The following is an 18,570-nucleotide window of genomic DNA, read 5'->3' on the forward strand; positions in this document are numbered from 1 at the left end:
AGATCACCACCCCGCAGAGGCTGGCTCTTGCACCCACCCTGTATGTGAGATGGAATCATTGAGCGATCTGCACATGGCACAGCGAGAAATCGCAAAACCAAACGTGTGTCAGGTACTTTCCTGCCGCTGTTACCATCCAGTAACCTTTAATACACTTCACTCTTGTGATCCAAACAGCCAAACGCAGGCTCTGCAGGCTGTTTCTGTTATGATGAAAAACTGATGGTATGGTCAGATATGTCTTAAAAAAAACACAAACAACGCACCAAGTCCTGATTCTGTAAGAGCAGTCAGATCGTGAAACACAGGGTAGTTTCCTTTCTCAGGACTCCAAAACAGCTTCTTCGGACAGTTTTCTATGCAAAAGCAGCTCTCTTCATCCTTCTTCTCCTTGTTTGTTTCTTTTTTTATCTTTCACCTTACCTTGATGTTTTACTACTTTAACTCTGGTTTCTTTTTTTTAACAAATTCCCGAACAGAATGCTGTGCTGAGACCCGCCTCTGACCACGGTATTTATCCTTTGTTCCTCTTTGTGTAGCTGCTTCCATTCTTTCTGCTCCCACCAAACAAGCATTGTGCCTTTAATCTAAATGGCAGGCAGTGGGGACAGCAGGGTCAGCACAGCGTGAGGCCACCCCTGTTTAAAATATGCCAGGTGAGAGGCACCCACTCTGTCAGTCATCCTGGGTGCTCTGACTCATTCCCTTGAAAAGTAGATGAATAATTTGAAAATAATGAGATTTTTATTACATACATATAATTTTTGTCAGAACATTTTCCAACAGTCTCATTTTAGGATTCTTTTTTGTCTCGTAATAACCCTGTTTTAAAACAAGATGTGCTATTAGTGATACTTTGCTGAAGGGAAGCGAGCACAATGAACCTGTCCTGGCTACGGCTACACATCAAGATGATTATTCCAGGACTAATCAGATACGCAGTTTTGGGGACTCTGTAAACTTCAGTGGAACAGTGACAGCATTTTTGAGCCAATACTGAAAACGGCTTTGGGGACAGCGTTTCCAGGAAGGAGGACAGCTGCCTGAGCCTGGCTCTGCAAGGACATGGGAGCTGGTTGGCATGTGAGAAGCCAGCTCCCTCCAGCACTCAGCCGGAGACACGCTATGCCCGGCTGTGATGGCAGCACAGCACCTCATTACAGAGTTTATATTGAACATACTAGTTCTGCTGGGGTTCGTCAGCACAGAGCATTGCTCTGGAGACGATGGATGACACCTTGTTTGTGCAAGGCATTTCTGTACCTGGCAGTACAAGCCGAAGACATCAATATTGAAGATATGCCAGCAGTTCAGTTTGGAAGTCTTGTTTTATGTCTGCTTGTATTATTTTCTTATACTTATAAAGACTAATGTCCTGGTTTGAGCGACACAGGACTAATTTCTCTTCTAGTTCTTGGGAAAACTGCACTTTTAGAAGACCCTAGTGTCTGAATTTGTGAAAATATTGACTTTCTAGCCAGCCATGATGTGCAAGTTTCAAGGTCTTGGTGTTTTCAAGCTCACCAGGTTACAGGGTTGAGGAGGAGTGAGACCCCGGGCACTTGACCCACACTGCCAACAGGGTTATTCCATACCATGAACGGCACATTCAGTACAATTTAGGAAGTTTGCTGAGGAGCTCGCTCTCTCCCGTGACGGCTGCCATCCGGAGAACTCCTTGCCCCGGTGCCGCAGCCCTGAGCCCTTCCCTTCTTCCCGAAGCCGCAGTGCTCGCGGTGTCCCGCATTGGCTGTCACTGCTGGGAGTGCACAGCTTCTACGGACAGAATGGGCTGAGGACAGTCCTTGTGTATTTTATACTGGTATCGGGATCAATATTGGTCCTTTAGTGCTATTAATGTTAATATCTAGTCTTACTCTATTAAATCTGTTTATATTTTAACTCTCAGTTTTCCTTGGTTTTCCGCGATTCCCATTCCTGGGTGGGGAGGCGTCATCGGGTGAGAGAATGATTGCCTAAATGACAATAAATTGTTATGGGTTTCTTAAACCATAACAACTAATAATCCATATTGTTTGCCTAGTGAGCTAAAAATAAGTAAAATGTTCAAAGTATTTTATACCGAACATCTTTTCTTTGGAAAAGTTAACAACTTTGTGTGTCGTGTGCCATGTTGCTATAACAATGCTGCCTGAAAAATGCATTTAATAATAAAACACATATATTTTTTTCAATAAGCACAGTTAAGATCCTTCCTCCTGAAGTTGGATCGTTGTTATTATCCTGTCATACCAAAGAGAAACACAAGGCAGCGAGAGGCTAAGAAGCTGTCTGATGAGAGGAGCTCCTTCAAGTATCATTAGAAAATGATACTATTTTAACTGATTATCTTAAGTGAGAATTCTTTCCTGTAGAAATATGCCGGTAACCCACTCGGGACTGTACCCGCTGTGGTGCGCAGAGGAGGGAGTTCCCGCCCACGGGAACTTGCACCATTAAAGCTCTCAGAAGTTGAGCAACTGCTTCGTTCCACTGGCCAAGCGACCGCTGTACCCGCAGCCTCTCGGAGAGAGAGGGAACTGGTGTTCTGCCCCGGCATGGACGCAATGCTGAGTGGAGAATGAGCTGAGAAGTATCTTAGGCCATCCCTGGTGTCTTTGGATAAAGATATCCAATGGTGAGACTTGATGCTAAGCATATACTTGGAGGGGGTTAATGGGAGAATGATGGAAAATGGAAAAAATAGTTAATAAATTATTGTAGGATCCATCAGGTCACCAGTTTAAGGATGACACCTCTGTCTCTATGACTATCAAGAACATGCTGTGGAAGGCTTAGAACTTCCATTAGTCCTTGATAAACTAATGTATATATCATTAAGATAAAATGTAAAAGAGGAAAAAGTAGAGTGAGGCTGAAAGAGCTGGTGGCTGCAGAGCCCAGGGCTACAGCAATTCATCATCGTTACTGTAATTGCATTTCAGCTGCTTAAAAAATGTAATGGCCAATTTCCACAACTTTGCAATTTAGTCCTATGGCTATGTCTGTTTTTTTAGATGACACTGACATTTTCCTCTGTCATTTCACAACTCTTATTTTGTTTCTATTTTTAAAATGTGTTTAGAAGTGACGGTCCTTCGAGGTTTCCTGCGCCCTCAGACCTGCGCTGTCTCTAAACCCTTCTGCGCTGTCCTTTTGGGAACAAGGAGGGGACAGCAGATGTGCCTCGCCTGCTCTGCCTGTGGGGAAGAAGGTCACTTGGCCCAGTAACTGCTGAGACTGCTGTGCGAGGAGGAGGAAAACAGTCATCTTCCATGAGTGCACCGAAGGGAGGCAGATATTCTAACCAGCCCCCAGGCTGCTATTCGGGACTTTGAGGTGGAATTTCAGAAAACGCAGGAGCGCTGGAAACCTCGGTGCTGTTCAGGAAGCAGAGTGCCATGTTGCAGCGCCCGTGACAGACCCACAAAGAAAACAGACTAACCTCCGACGGCACATTCCTGGGGTCGCTCCAGCATTTCAATCCTTCTCTTGGTGCTTTTTATGCTGCTTGAAATGAAAAGGTGCTTTTGTGTCTTATCACCAGCCGAGCCAGGAGTGTCCTTACCGCACAAACAGCATCCGGGAGACTACTGATGTGGATCTATCAAAACACCAACAGTGCTACCGGAACTGGGGCACTCTTCCCAGCCGTGGACTTGTGACATCTGATAGTCTGCACGGCCACATTCAGCACTGAACAACTTCCATCCATGAATCATACAGAAAAAAGATCCTTTTAATAAAAGCTCCTTTTCCAAAAGCTTTTGGCTGGAGAATTTCTCCACTTCGGAGCCAGTATGAAGCCCGCTTGTTCAGTAACTTCACATGGCTCTGGATGAAACCTTGTGAGCAGCGTTTTTCTGGATGAAGCCTTGCGAGCAGGGTTTTTCAGCAGGGCGCAGCAGCCTGCCAGCTGCTTTTCACGCTTTGCCTCACCTGCGCGAGAGGGGCCAGCAGTGACCCGGCGCGGCTGGGAGCGGCAAGCTGTGATGTGCATTAGGAGTTCAGATCTGACTTTTAGTGCTGTGAATTGTTAAAGGCACGTTGTATACAGGTGAACGGACGCACTTTTTGGTTGCCAGATTAAGTTGTATGAATAATGCATATACATATAATTACCTACCTCAGTTACACGTCCATAGTTAATTTCACCAATGTTTTGGGCAGAGGCTCCAATAGTTCACAGTGCTTTGGGAAATCAAATCTGTAGTGCACAGTTGGTGAGATAACAAAAAAAAAAAAAAACAAAAACACAAAAAGAGGAATAGTGCTTCAAAACAGCTCAATGAGACGTTTGAAGCCCACTGGGGGAAGGTTGGAAAAGGAGGGGAAATAAATAGACGCCTTTGCAAGGGAATGGTGGTTCAGGTGCCAAATGTTATCCTCCGCTAAACAACCGGAGCAAACCTCGGATCTGATGTGGTTACCAGAGTTCTGTTCCGGTATGTCGTTTTGCACAGCCTGTTGGTGCTGGGGCTCCAGCCTGAGGGCCTGACTTGGGTAGTGACATTTGAAAAATAGAAATAATATTTCATTTTAAAATGAGCAATTCAAAAGGTATGGCAAAAGAATGGTGAAAATGGCAAGTTCCGGACAACCTGTCACGACATTTAAAGTGCAGATCGGTGGTTCCCCACCAGATGTGTCCCTCCTGCTCGGGACACAGCTGGAAACTCCAACTGTCCGCCATCTACAAGGGCTTGAACAGAGGGATCAGGAACCTCGTTGCAGCCCCGTTCCTCATTAGCCAAGCAACAGAGGGTGTGGTGGAGGTTGTATTTTAGGCTGCTTAGACACACGGAATGGTTTGGGGTGGAAGGGACTCCTACGGTTTGAGAAATCCACAAATTGCTATCAATTAGATAATTATTGTCTCACCTGATGACCCCAACCCACCGGGGAAGGGGAACTGGGAAAAAACAAGGAAACATGAGGATTGAAATATAAACAGATTTAATAGAGTAAGACTAGATATTAACATTAATAGCACTAAAGGACCAATATTGATCCCGATACCAGTATAAAATACACAAGGACTGTCCTCAGCCCATTCTGTCCGTAGAAGCTGTGCACTCCCAGCAGTGACAGCCAATGCGGGACACCGCGAGCACTGCGGCTTCGGGAGGAGGGGAAGGGCTCAGGGCTGCGGCACCGGGACAAGGAGTTCTCCGGATGGCAGCCGTCACGGGAGAGAGCGAGCTCCTCAGCAAACTTCCTAATTTGTACTGAATGTGCCGTTCATGGTATGGAATAACCCTGTTGGCAGTGTGGGTCAAGTGCCCGGGTCTCGCTCCTCCTCATCCCTGTATCTGGTGAGCTTGAAAACACCGAGACCTTGAAACCCGCACACCGTGGCTGGCTAGAAAGTCAGTATTTCCCCAAATTCAGACACTGGAGTGTCTAAAAGTGCAGTTTTCCCAAGGACTAGAAGAGAAATTAGTCCTGTGTTGCTCAAACCAGGACAGGGACCTTCAAGATCACCTCGTTCCACCCCCCCTGCCCTGGGCAGGGACACCTCCCACCAGCCCAGGTTGCTCCAAGCCCTGTCCAACCTGGCCCTGGACACCTCCAGGGAAGGGGCAGCCACAGCTTCTCGGGGCAACCTGCGCCAGGGGCTCACCACCCTCACAGGAGAGAAGTTCTTCCTAATATCTCATCTAAATCTCCCCTCTTCCAGTTTGACGCCATTCCCCCTCATCCTATCACTACATCCCTCATAAGAAGTCTCTCCCCAGCTCTCCTGGAGCCCACCTTCAGATACTGAAAGGGGCTCTGAGGTCTCCCCGGAGCCTTCTCTTCTCCAGGCTGAACCCCCCCACCTCTCCCAGCCTCTCCTCCCAGCAGAGGGGCTCCAGCCCTCCCAGCATCTCCGGGGCCTCCTCCGGCCCTGCTCCAACAGCTCCGTCTCCTTCTGCTGTGGGGACCCCCCGAGCCAGAGGCAGCACTGCGGGGGGGTCTCCCCAGAGCAGAGCAGAGCGCAGCAGAGGGGCACAATCCCCCCCTGGCCCTGCTGGCCACGCTGCGGGGGATGCAGCCCGGGATGCCGGGGGCTCGCTGGGCTGCCAGCGCGCATTGCCGGCTCCTGGTGAGCTTCTCACCCACCACCACCACCCCCAGGTCCCTCTCCTCAGGGCTGCTCTCCAGCCGTTCTCTTCCCAGCCTGGGTCTGTGCTGGGATTCACCACCAAACCCGCACTCTGCATCCAGAGCACAGCCGAGGCTCTTCCCCTTCCCCGGCTAATGGCAGCCACGGCCTGGCCCCGCCCACCTCCGTCACTTCCGCCCGGCACCGGAAGGGCCACTCAGCCGCGGAAGCGTGGTGCCGCCGGCGGAGCCGTGGCAGCGGGACGTGGCTGCGCGGTAAGCTGGGCTCGGCGGCCCTGTGGGGGTGGCCGGGCTGGGGCGGCGGGGCCCGGGCAGGGGCTGGTAAGGCGTGGGCTTTAGGGGCGTCCAGAGCGATGGAGCCTGGCTGTGCCGTGGGGCTGGCAGGGCCTGGAGGGGGCGGTGGGGCCTGGCGCCGGGGCTGTGGGGCTGCGGGAGAGGAGATGGGCCTGGGCCTGGGCCTGGGCCTGGGCCTGGGCCTGGGCCTGGGCCTGGGCGCCGTGTGTGGGCAGAGCTGGGGCCGGTGCCTAGCTGGAAAGTGGGTGGGTGACCGGGGGTGGTCCCGGAGGTGCAGGAGCAGGGGGAGGACATCAAAGTAGATAAAGGGGGGAGGGCTGCCCTGGGCGTCCCCATGTCCGTCTGAGCGCCCCCTCGAGGGAGTCCCCGTGTCCGTTCGTGCGCCCCATCGAGGGTGTCCCCCTGTCTGTTTCTGCACCCCACTGTGGGTGTCCCCGTGTACGTGTAAACATCCATGAGTATCCCTGTGTCCATCTGAGCAACCCACTGTGGGTGTCCCCGTGGGCATCTGTGCGCCCCGCCCTGGGTTTTCCTGTGTCCCTCCATGCTCCCCACCAAGGGTGTCCCCATGGGTGTCCTCGTGTCTGTCTGTGCACCCTGCCATGTGTGTCCCCATGTCTGTGCGCCTTGCCCTGAATGTCCCCATGTCTGTCTGTGCACTTCGCCCTGGGTATCCCCATCTCTGTGCACCTCGCCATGGGTGTCCCTGTGTCCGCACACCTCGGTGGACAGTGGGAAGCGCAGGGCAGAGAATGTTTCTGATGCTGTAAACCCAAGTTTCCTTGGCAGAAATCCGGCTCCTTGTATTCTTTGTCAGGGCTGTTTGGCTTCCGTGCGGAGATCACAGAGCACGATGAATTAATCATGTCCTTCTAGCTTAGGCCGAAGCTCTTGGGAGGAAAAGCATATGGTAGTGATCGGGGATGATCCTCTGTGTTGAGGATATTCCATACTCGGGTTTTTGCTCTTCTCCAGATGAAGAAGTTTTTTTGTCAGGACCAGTCTCTTCCAAGATGCCTTTGCTTTGGACTGGAGAGTTTGACGCTTGGCAAGCTTGAAATGAGGCACTTGCCCTTTTTTTTCCTGGTTGCAAACAGACATTTCTGTGCTGGGTTTGGCTGGGGCAGAGTTAATTTTCTTCACGGTGGCTGGTATGGGGCTGTGGTGTGGATTTGTACTAGAAACAGCGGCATGGATAACACAGCACTGGTTTTGTTACTGCTGAGCAGTGCTTGCACAGCGCCAAGGCCTTTCCTGCTCCTCCCACTGCCCTGCCGAGGGCTGGGGGGCACAAAAAGCTGGGAGGGGACACAGCCAAGGTGGCTGATCCCAGCTGCCCAAAGGGACGTTCCAGACCCTTCAGCATCACGCTCCGCGTGTGAGTGAGAGGGAAGGTTGGAAAGTCACTGCTTGGGACCAGCTGGGCATCGGCCGGTTGGTGGTGAGCAGTTGTTTTTTGTTTGCATAGCTTGTCTGTCTTGGGCTTTATTTCTCCCTTTTTGTTATTTTCCTTTTCATTTATTATTATTTCAATTATTAAACTGCTCTTACCTCAACCCACAAGTTCTCCCACTTTCACCTTTCCAATTCTCTTCCCCCTCCCCATCCTGCTGGGGGGAGTGAGCGAGCGGCTGCATGGTGTTCAGGTGCCGGCCGCGATTAAACCACGACAGTGTCTTTGTGCCATTTTCAGAACGTCGCCAGCAACTGTAAGAGCCAAATTAAATAGATGACGAGAACTGAAAAACACCTCAGCTTATTCCACTGAAAAGTGTGTTTTTCAAAGAAATTGTTTATCGTAAAAAAAAAAAAAATTTAAAATGCTCTTTTCAATATTCTAATCTTTAAAATCCCTTGGAAAGATACAATTATTTTAAGTTTTCTAAGCTGTCCAGTACATTGGCATTGCTCAAGTGTAATTTGTTTTGATTTTTTTTCCCCTGAAAAAATCAACTCTAAAACATTAACTGGTGCAATTTTTGCCAAAGTCCATAGGAGACAAATTCACTGGAACCAAAAATGTTACTCTTTCACTTGCCGTCTGAACTGTGGGCTTGCTCCTGGGTCAGTATTGGTCAGCCGTAGGGACACTTCTCGTGTTTTCGTTGTTGTTCTGCCCAGGCAATGGGAATGCAATTACGTGTGCGTGTAAGGAGACTCGTGATCGTAGATGTTAACAAGAACATTACTTTTTAGTACCATTTCACAGAAATCATAATACTATAAAACTCCAAGAAATGAAAAGCTCTGTTAACCTGCAATTTTCATTTTTTGTTAATATCCGAGCTCTTTAAACAGTGCACACTGTAATTTCTTTTGAATTACTCTAATGTCTGACTTGCAGCTAATTTCAGAAAGTTAATAGAAATAGTTCTGATCTTAAAAAGGCTGTTGTAGAATCAAATGCGGTTTTGTGAGCACGTGGGCAATAGGCAGGGGAAGGGAAGGCTGTGTTTTCTAGGCTCACCCTGTGTGCCTTATCTGGGTGAGCACTGAGTGATTCTGCCATGTAAGGACCAAAAATATTCTTTTAATTGTGTGTTGGCAGGATGTCTTTTGATTGCTTCTCCAGTTTGTAATGTCAGGGGATAGAGTATAAAAGCAGAGTTCAGCCACCATCTTCAGGAACCAGATTGAAATATCAAGCTCCCGTATTAAATGTCCCCAAATGCTTTTTGCCGTTCTGGAAGATGTCGATGACCTCTCTCTCAGTAGGGAGCGAGGGTGAAGGTATAGCACCGCGGTACAGGTTTCTTCTGAGGCACGTGCAGCTGGCTCTTGGGTGTTCCCTCGAGGTTTGGCATTTGGGTGGTGTATAAATTGCTTTGCATAAATATATTTGTGGCCACTCTGTGTGTGTGACAGTAAGGCTGTAGCCTATTTTGTTTTGCTTTTGGTTGATTGACCTTGTAAAACTCATCCCGTGCTGCTTTTGGTTTTCTCTTTGCTGAAGACAGGGACAAGCCATCAGGATGCCAGCGTTGCCACTGGATGAGCTCCAGCTGACAGAAAGGGATCCCAAGACAGGGAAGCTGAGAACATTACCGGCACTGGTGAGCTCTGTTTTTCCTGAAATCCAAACAAGACCTTCAACAACTAATTGGCTTATGTTTGGGCTTGGGCAAAACCAGTCCTTGATCCAGGATATGATGAAATTTGGCCAGCTTGCCTGGTAAAGAAATTGTTTTCTTCATGTTTTTGTACATTCAGGTAGTTGAGAATTTTATTTCAGTGATGGGCGAATGAAAACTTCCTGTGTTCAACATCTATAGTAAACTGTGTTCTCCCAGAACTCTTTACTCTTTGGAGGAACAGTCTGATTAGCTGTGTAAACTCTGCTGCGATAGAGAGAATACTTTGGGAGCTTTTGCGAGCTCTGTGTGAAGTTTAGCCCTGAGCTGTAGCGCTGGGATAAGTCCGTCTGCTTACCGCATCGCGTGACCTCCCTCCCTGTGGCATCAACTCGGTGGAGTCAGAAAATTAAAGCCACGGTTAGGTTTTTCTCCCAGAAATAAGGGGGCATGGAGGGAGCCTTCTCCTGGGCCTGTGGCAGAAGTGGGACCTGCTGTTAATGCAGGAGGTGGACCCTGGGCATATGTCGGGTTGAGGCAGAGCTCCAAGCTGCTGCTCGCCACTCGGCATGATTCTCATTCTAGGGTGGGAGTATTTGGGCAAAGCCTGTTCAGTAATCCTTTTGAAGGGCAGTGAAATGTTTTTTTTTTTCTCTGCATTTGGTGATCGTGTCAGTTTGGCTTTGTGGGATGCTGTGCAAGAACCAGTTAGGAGGAAAAAAAGAGAGTGCAGGCCACGTTTCAAAGGCACGACACGATGCTGTTGCTCTTTGTTTTGAGCGTGTGGGAGGATTGCTTTGCAAGGCTTTTGGTTAATAGAATGCAAGGAGCAACATCTAACAAATTATGGCAGTCTGAAAATATTGCTCATAAATAAGGATGCAAACCCACTGATCTGCTGCCTCGAAAGGTTAGAAAATGGGAAGTTAGCAGGGAACTGAATCTCAAATTGTATTCCAGTGTAATTTTGTGTTGGTGTCCTAAAAACACAGGGAGCGGTGCAAATGGTAACTGGGCATTCTTGTCGCTTGCTCTGTGGTTTTAATACTGTGTTCTGGCTTTCTGCAGCACCCAGAAATAAAAGCAGATCGGTCTTTTGTGCTATACAGACCGCCACCTGTTGTCAGAGACCCTGCTTTAGTGGAAGAATTCTTGGAGCGAGCAAAATTCATTGCAGATGACCTGAACTGGCTTCTGGCTTTGCCTCATGACAAATTTTGGTGCCAGGTAATAACTGTTTTGTGGGCACTGGAGAAAAAAAAAAAAGCATGAACCATCTAGGTGCTTGTAAAAGCCACGAACCTTAAATCGTTTTCATAAAGACTTATATACGCTCATTATGTCATTTGTCAAGCATTTGAATTTTAATTACTGCACCTCAGAGTGCAAAGAAAGTAGTATTTCCCCACAAATTTTTCATTGTGGATTTTAAGAGTTTGCTTGTATTTGATGCATATGTGAATCCTTTTAGCACTCTTGAATGTTTTAGATTGCTTTTAAATTTAACTGGGCTGCCCATGAACGCAACCTATGAATGTGTGACAGTTCCCTTCTTTCCATTTTCTTGTCTTCCGTTGCGCAAGGTAATATTTGATGAGACGCTTCAGAAATGTCTGGATTCCTACCTGTGCTATGCCCCTCGCAAGTTTGATGCATTGTTGGATTGCCATCCAGAGGTGAATGACATGCAGAAATGTCTTCACCGGAGTGTCTTCCTGACTTTCCTCAGAATGTCCACTCACAAGGAGTCCAAGGTAAACATTTCTTTGCCTTGCAGGTGCTCGGGGCTGTATAACTTAGGAAAAAAAGACAATCGGAGAAATTAATCATGTTTCTTGCGTGCGTGTCTAGCTGCGTGCCTTTCCCTGGCTGGTTTTATCAGTCGGTTTCTCCGTACGGAGATGATAACCGCTCAGAGCTGAAGTGTCTGAACTATGCAGTGATTTCTTAAGCAAGAGATCCAGGCAATCAGCTAAGTAATAGCAGGTTAGCCGCGTGTGGTGGTATGATACATCGCTGTAGGAGGAAAAAAGAGCAAGTCTGCCTTTGGACGGCTGGATGGAACAGAGGCTCTTCAGGCCACCAGTAGCCGAGCGTTCGCTCCCTCGGTGCCACTTCCTCTGTGCCGTGCAGTGTCGCAGAATCTGTGCTAATACTGGTGTCTGCTTGAACTTTCCCTGAGTTTTAGACGCACGATGAAATTGCTGTAAATTACTGTTTTCTCGGCATCATAATTGAAAGGCAAGCTCGGCCCTAATTGCGTGACTACAACTCCCATCAGCAGCCGTGGAATTCTCCCAAAGGCCTTTGGGCAGGATGAGTGAGGCACCTTGTGTTTTAGCAATTACTCCCTTGATATCCTCATTGGTGCGCGATGTGTTATTTGGTGATGTACTGATTCTCTCAGTTACCGCAGTGGTGACATTCGGGATGTTTTGAGGAAAGTTCTTGGGAGGGGGAGTTGGAGGACTGGGGCGGGAGCAGGTAGAAGGAATGCTGGAGCCTGCAGCTGGCACCGCTTCAGCGAACATACGACACCTCTATGGTGTCTTTCATTAAATCTTACCACTCCGATGAGGCAGACGAGCATTTGAAACCATTTTATAGTTGAGTAGTTTGAAGAGAATGAATAGTCTTTTGTCATGCAGGCCGTCAGCAGGAGTTCTAGAAATTGAACCTAGCCGGCGTAAAGCCCCGTCCCTCTGCTTTGGCGGGGGGGAATGTGCGTACTGCCTTTCGCTGCGATTGAAAACATCTGCTATCGTAAGCAAATTTGTCTTCTGAAAATCCACGATCGTGTTTTAGCTTGCCTGCTTCTCAGTGTCAAAGGCAATGGCATTTTTGTCATCTAGAATTTTAGAAGAAATTCCTTCAACGTTATGAGTTGTGGTTTTGACGGCGTTCTAGCAGTCAGGGTATAGAGCTGCGGTTCCTGGGTTTTCTTCCTACTTGTCACTGAGGCAGTTGTTTTTGGTGCCTTGATTCCACTCCTCTGGGGTACCAATAACCTCAGGCTGTGATCTCGTGTGTATTTTTTCCGTGTCAGTGCCAGTTAAATCATTCCTACGCCTGGTTACTCATTCTTACTACTGAGCTGAGCCATTCCCCTGTCAGCTCGCCGGTTTATTCGGCTGTGTAGTGAGCTGGGGCTGGGAACTGAATGAACTGTAAGTACCTTTTTGTTGTAGGTGTTGGGTCGATTGGTTCGTTTCGTGGTGTGGCCTGGCCCTATAACGAGCGGGGCGAGGCCAGTGGGGTGGATGGTGTAGTGGCAGGGACAAGCAGCTGGGAACGTGGGGATGGAGGGCTCTGCAGAACATGGTGTAAGCAGAGTTGCTGCCTTCTATGAAACAAAATCCTTAATGCATCTTTGAGAGATGTTTTTACAGGTATCATTATAATGCTGGAGTTCTTGCAGAATAAGGTATGGATTATCCTTTAAATTACCTTTTTTTTTTTTTTTTTTTCTTCTGTGTAGGATCATTTTATCACTCCATCTGTCTTTGGAGAAATTATTTACAATAACTTCCTGTTCGACATCCCTAAGATTCTGGACCTCTGTGTGCTTTTTGGAAAAGGAAATGGTCTCCTGCTCCAGAAGATGATTGGTTAGTTAAGCCAAGGAACGGCTTGTTGCATTTAGGCTTTTGCTTCCTCATATAATGATGAGTGGGGTTTTATACCAGTGATGAGTGGGGTTTTATACCAGTGATGAGTGGGGTTTTATACCAGTGATGAGTGGGGTTTTATACCAGTGATGAGTGGGGTTTTATACCAGTGATGAGTGGGGTTTTATACCAGTGATGAGTGGGGTTTTATACCAGTGATGAGTGGGGTTTTATACCAGTGATGAATGGGGTTTTATACCAGTGTTACCGCTTGGAAAATGAGTTGTTCAGTAGCAGCTAGAATTTATAATTTCTAGACCAATTAGATCAGATTACTTTTTTTTTTTTTTTTCCCCTGTGAACTTCACTTATGTCAAGGAACGCATCGTGGCCTGTTGCTTAGCTGTCCTGGGCTGGGCTCGTGGCCTTAGGCATGCACCGAGGCTCAGTTATGCCTCAGCAGTTGTTTCCCGTGCCAATGAAATGTGTCCTCAGCTACTGTAAGAGGACCGTGAGGGCTCTGTAAAATCCTGGTAGAGATGGGAAGGGGCAAACAACCCAATTCCTGGGCAGGGAGGGAGGAGGGTTAGGACATGGGGCACAGTCCAACTGCTCATATGAGTGCTTTTGTTCCCAGAGCTGGGAGCCAGGTGAAACGTGCAACATGAAGTAATCGCTGGTCTATGAAGTGGGAGAACTTGAAATTTCAATACAGACGTTGATTTATATAGTGTCTTCAAACCGCAAAGCACTTCGGAGCGTTGCTCAAGCTGTGCTTATCCCTAGATTTCTCTATCTGTACAGACAGTCTTAGTGGCAAGTGCACATTAAGCACCACCTCAGCCTTGGATGCCAGAGCCTGCGTGACGCAGACAGGGCATATTGGTTCGGCTTCTGTATTTATCCTGTGCTCTTTTCACAAGGGAACTACCTGTGATTTTTAACATGCACCTGAGCACAGATGGAGGAGTGCCTAACCTTGGATTAAGTGAGCTCTTCTCCCTGAATTCTAACCTGCTTTGTCTGCAGTTCACGTAATTAAACTTTTTCCATTCTTTGGTAGTTATTTTTGGCTCATTTCCAAGTTTACTAGCACGAAAAGCATTAGAGATCATGTGATGCAGCCATATTTCCAGGCCAGAAAAGCTCAGATAAACCTTTGCGGTTTTGAATCCTTTTATCCTTTTTCGGTAACTTCCACTCTAAATTCATCTGTCAAGCCTCAGAGGCGGGAAGAAGGCAGGACAAGACAGATAATTCTTTCAGGTGTGAAGCTGAGATATTCTGGGTCTTAAAATATTCCAAAGACGACCTAAGTGTATGAAACCTCATTTGAATTATACATACGCTTTAGAGTGCAACGCAATAACGCTGCACGCAAGGGAGCAATGATTTGCTCACCTGATTATTTGCATTATGTTGTAACAGTAACGGCATGAGCAGTTCTGGTGTGTAATTCATAACTTGATAAACTTTAGGTTCTTCTCAGGGTATAAATTTTTCTGAAACCTGTCTCATAACTCTTACCTGTGCTCTGTCCTTGCTGAAGAACTCTGTTAATTTTCACTGTCTGAACAGTAATTCACAGGAAAATAGGCAGCCTCTGTGCTTGCTTGGTGAGGATTTATGGTATGCCATTACTCAGTGGAGTATTTTGTAAAGATAATGAAGTCCTAGTAATATAATAGCAGGTATTACTAAAGCCTCATTACCTTTAAGAAATATTCTGCAGAACATTTTCCAGTGTATGCTGAACTGATATCAGTAATTAAAAGTCAACTCCAGTTGTCAAATAAAGGAACTGGGAATGTTTAGCGATAGTATTTGTATTATTCATTGATTCAGCCTCTGGGGCGTGAATCATCTAACATCTCGTTGGCTCTGCTCTGATGAGCGTATTGTCATTACCAGTTCTCCAGTTGCGCTGAAGAGTTGATGGCTCAGCTCCTGTGCATGAGTTGAGAAGTGAGCCTGTGCCTGTGTCCTAACTGGTTATTAGCTGTACCTGGAGGGACAGGGGGGTGTCAGTAATAGAATCAGAATGGTTTGGGTTGGAAGGGACCTTAAAGATCACCTCGTTCCACCCCCCTGCCCTGGGCAGGGACACCTCCCACCAGCCCAGGTTGCTCCAAGCCCCGTCCAACCCGGCCTTGAACACCTCCAGGGATGGGGCAGCCACAGCTGCTCTGGGCAACCTGCGCCAGGGGCTCACCACCCTCAAAGTGAAAAATTTCCCTAATATCTCATCTAAATCTTCCCTCTTCCAGTTTGAAGCCATTCCCCCTCGTCCTATCACTCCATGCCCTTGTAAAAAGTCCCTCCCCAGCTCTCCTGGAGCCCCTTTAGGCACTGGGAGGGAATAATACAACTACATCTTCGGGTACAAATGTGCTTGTTGGCATAAATGTCTGAACTAATGGGAAATGGTCTCCTTCCCTCTCTCTTAGAAAATATCTTCACTTGGCAACCGAGTTACTTCAGCGACCTAGATGAAACTCTGCCCACCGTCCTCCAGGTACCGTGCTCCTGTCTGGCTCAGGGCTTGGGTTTCACCTGGAAATGGGGCATATCTTAGAGGGTGGAAGGGAGCAAGTGTGGTCGTGGGCAGGCAGAATGCATTTGCTGTTGCTTACTTTCTCTAGTTCATGCTAATATGTGTCAAGTAGTTTTCAAACCTTTATCTAAAACTATTACGTGATGACTGTTTCCTGTTACCTTCCTTCAGCTTCTGGCCACCTCTGCAGTTAAATGTCAAGGAATTTTCGTTAGGCGGTTCAAAAAAAATGTTCTTTGTATCCCCCCTGCAAGTGGGGGAAGCATTGAAAGTTAAACCGACAAAATAGAGACCATGAGAGGCAGCTAAGGCATAGTGGAATGGGTTAGCGTTAACGCTGCAGGTTCTCCGGAGTAAATGACAGTCTGTTGGGAGGGATGCATTGTTGCCATACAAAAGATATTTGGCACCGCTTCACATCTGAGCTCTCGTTTTCATAAGCAACTTGTATATTCCCCGGACTCGGTAAGCAGGATTCACGTTTGACCTGAGGGAGAAGTCAAGGTGCCTTGACATCTTTGTCCCCTGAAAATGTCGTGTTTATGTCCCCAAAAAGCTCACCTGTGCGCAAAAATAAACAAACCCAAGGCACCGTTTACCCCAAGACACCTATAAAGTCACTTGACTTTTTGAAAGCCGGCATTTTTTTTTCCTTTCGGTGTGTTAAGAAATGGTTAGAGCTAAATCTCAGAGGTGATACCGTATTTGAAAAACAGTCTAGGAATCATATTTGACAAATAGCGTAGGATGCAAGACCAAACCTTCGAATGAATTACTGGGGAGGACAGCAGAGATTCTGTTGCCTTTTGTGATGTACCACATTGGAGCGGTTTCTCTGCAGAACACTGGTTTCTTTACTGGGTGTCTTCGTAACCATTGCAGGGTGATACCAGTGTACCTCAAGTGTATGGATGTAACAGCTCAAACAAAGATGTGTCATTACTGATCTGTGAAGTTATTTATGTGCTTACACTGTCACCGAAAGGAGTTGATACCTGTGCAGGTTTAGGAGCTCACATGCCCTGTGGAATAGTAATATTAACCCCACGTATGCCACTCCAGTACCTTTAGTCACTCATTCACGTGTCTCCGGGAGGAGGGTTTGACAGATCTCTTAGCGTGCAAGCGTAGAGGAGTCGCTTTAAAGTTGGTCCTGCACCAGAGTTCGTTAGCAATCCAGACCCCGATTCTGTGGGCTTCTCCCCACATTCTATTTTTTTAGAAATACAAGCCACAAAATCTGTTCTGTCTCAGAGGAGAGTGCAGGAAGGCTTTGGGACCAGGCTGTAGGCAGGAGGTGGTGTTAACTTCCCAGTTGTCCCACCTCTCCCTTGCACATCGGGATCCCGAGTGGCCTCCCTGTGTTGGCCTTGCTGGCCGATCTTCTCATGGAGCTAAGCTTCTCATGGGGCTTAGCTGCAGGCCCTGTCGCAGCACCGCCGCCATATGCAGCTGCACTTAAATTGCACGCAGGTCGCATGGAATTTCAGAAGCGCAGCGTGACCCTTCCTCCCGTACCCTGCGAGGCTCCGTTGCAGCTTTCATCTTACGCAGCCCTGTGCTGTGCGTAGTCACGTATCGCATGTAAAGCGTGTCCCGCTGCTTTGCGCCATCTGTTTTAACGCCGTTCTGTTCTCATGATCTAGGTGTTCAACAATATTTTGCACAAGTGTGGCTTGCAGTGTGAAGGAGCCTCTGCTGAGCCCCAGAAATTGGAAGAAAGAGTCAATGTGACTCCGGGGAACATGCCCCTCCAGGTAGAACCGTCGCTCCTGGCACTTTACTGTTTGTAGTCCTGCATCCTGAACACTCCACGGAGCAGTAAGACCACAGCGGGTCATTCTGTTCCCAAACGCTGCTGGCTCATACAGCGCATGGTTCCACGTCGTTGCTTCACTGTTTGTCATATGACTTGATGATGAAGCCTTTCCACCGTGAGCTGGTTGCTTTGCTCGTGTGCATTCCAACCGTATCCAAAGCCGGTTCTTTTTAAACCTGGCATCTTTTTTTTTTTTTTTTTTTGCTTAACCAGCTTATAAGTAATGTAACGGAGCATCTGACAGAAGTCCCCAGGTAACCCTAGCAGTGATCAGAGTTGATCTTTTCAGAAATGTTTGTTTAACCACAGTGTAGTTTAAGTAGTAAGAGGGTTTTTTTGTGCGGGTCCTGCACAAAGACAGGCCCCGTCTCAATAAGCATGGTCTTCGACAAAATCTTAGTCATACACTCTGTGTGTGGGAGTTGTTACAGCTGCCCTGGAAATGCATCTTGCGCTGAAATGGACCGCTGAAATTATCCCTTTATTTCCTGTATTACTGCTATGCAGTGATTTCAGATAGACGGGGAAGAATGATGTATGCAGAGGAGATGTAGAGGGCAAAGGCACTGTCCAAACCAGGATCTGATGAGGATTCTCATAATTTCATAGAATCGTTCACAAGAGTCAGCAGTGGTGATTGCGTTATAGATGTTTAAAGGATAGAAGTTTTAGTAGAGACGTTGTCTCTGCCTGTAGACCCAGTAACATGTAATGTGTTTGTGGTTGATAGAAGACTCTCTTTGTGCAGTCTGGAAAAAAGCTTGGTCTGAACATGATGTGTCCCTGCCAGTGAGTTGTACTGTGTTCCCAGGAAAACTTGTCTGGCTTTTCTCTCAGTAATTGCTCTTTCTGTCTCAGGAGCTGAAGGATATCGTGCTGTACTTATGCGACACTTGCACGACACTCTGGGCATTTCTTGATGTCTTCCCATTGGCTTGCCAGACCTTCCAGAAACATGAGTTTTGCTACAGGTACGTCTTGGACTGCAGGCAGAGCTTGTCTTGGCGAAGTAAAAATACTGAATGTGCTGCTGTGTCCTGTCCCAGTGCCTTCATCATTAAAAGAGTAGACAGATTTAATGCAACTACAGGCTGCTAGGTTCACACTGGCGGGAAT

General features: G+C 47.5%; 1 protein-coding gene across 1 annotated transcript in view; it reads left to right on the forward strand.

The window, feature by feature from the left end:
- The first annotated feature begins 6,342 nt into the window (after nucleotides 1-6,342).
- ASCC2 (activating signal cointegrator 1 complex subunit 2) overlaps nucleotides 6,343-18,570 on the forward strand; it is a 28,137-nt gene continuing 15,909 nt past the window's right edge. The window contains exons 1-8 of the mRNA XM_082491396.1: nucleotides 6,343-6,363; nucleotides 9,356-9,455; nucleotides 10,542-10,700; nucleotides 11,057-11,227; nucleotides 12,952-13,081; nucleotides 15,529-15,596; nucleotides 17,282-17,392; nucleotides 18,313-18,425. Of these exons, the coding sequence (XP_082347522.1) occupies nucleotides 9,375-9,455; nucleotides 10,542-10,700; nucleotides 11,057-11,227; nucleotides 12,952-13,081; nucleotides 15,529-15,596; nucleotides 17,282-17,392; nucleotides 18,313-18,425 (833 nt within the window). The 5' untranslated portion in view covers nucleotides 6,343-6,363; nucleotides 9,356-9,374. The remainder of the gene's footprint in view (nucleotides 6,364-9,355; nucleotides 9,456-10,541; nucleotides 10,701-11,056; nucleotides 11,228-12,951; nucleotides 13,082-15,528; nucleotides 15,597-17,281; nucleotides 17,393-18,312; nucleotides 18,426-18,570) is intronic.

The sequence above is a fragment of the Vanellus vanellus genome, assembly GCF_965231255.1.
Source record: "Vanellus vanellus genome assembly, chromosome: 16".
Lineage (NCBI taxonomy): Eukaryota > Metazoa > Chordata > Aves > Charadriiformes > Charadriidae > Vanellus > Vanellus vanellus.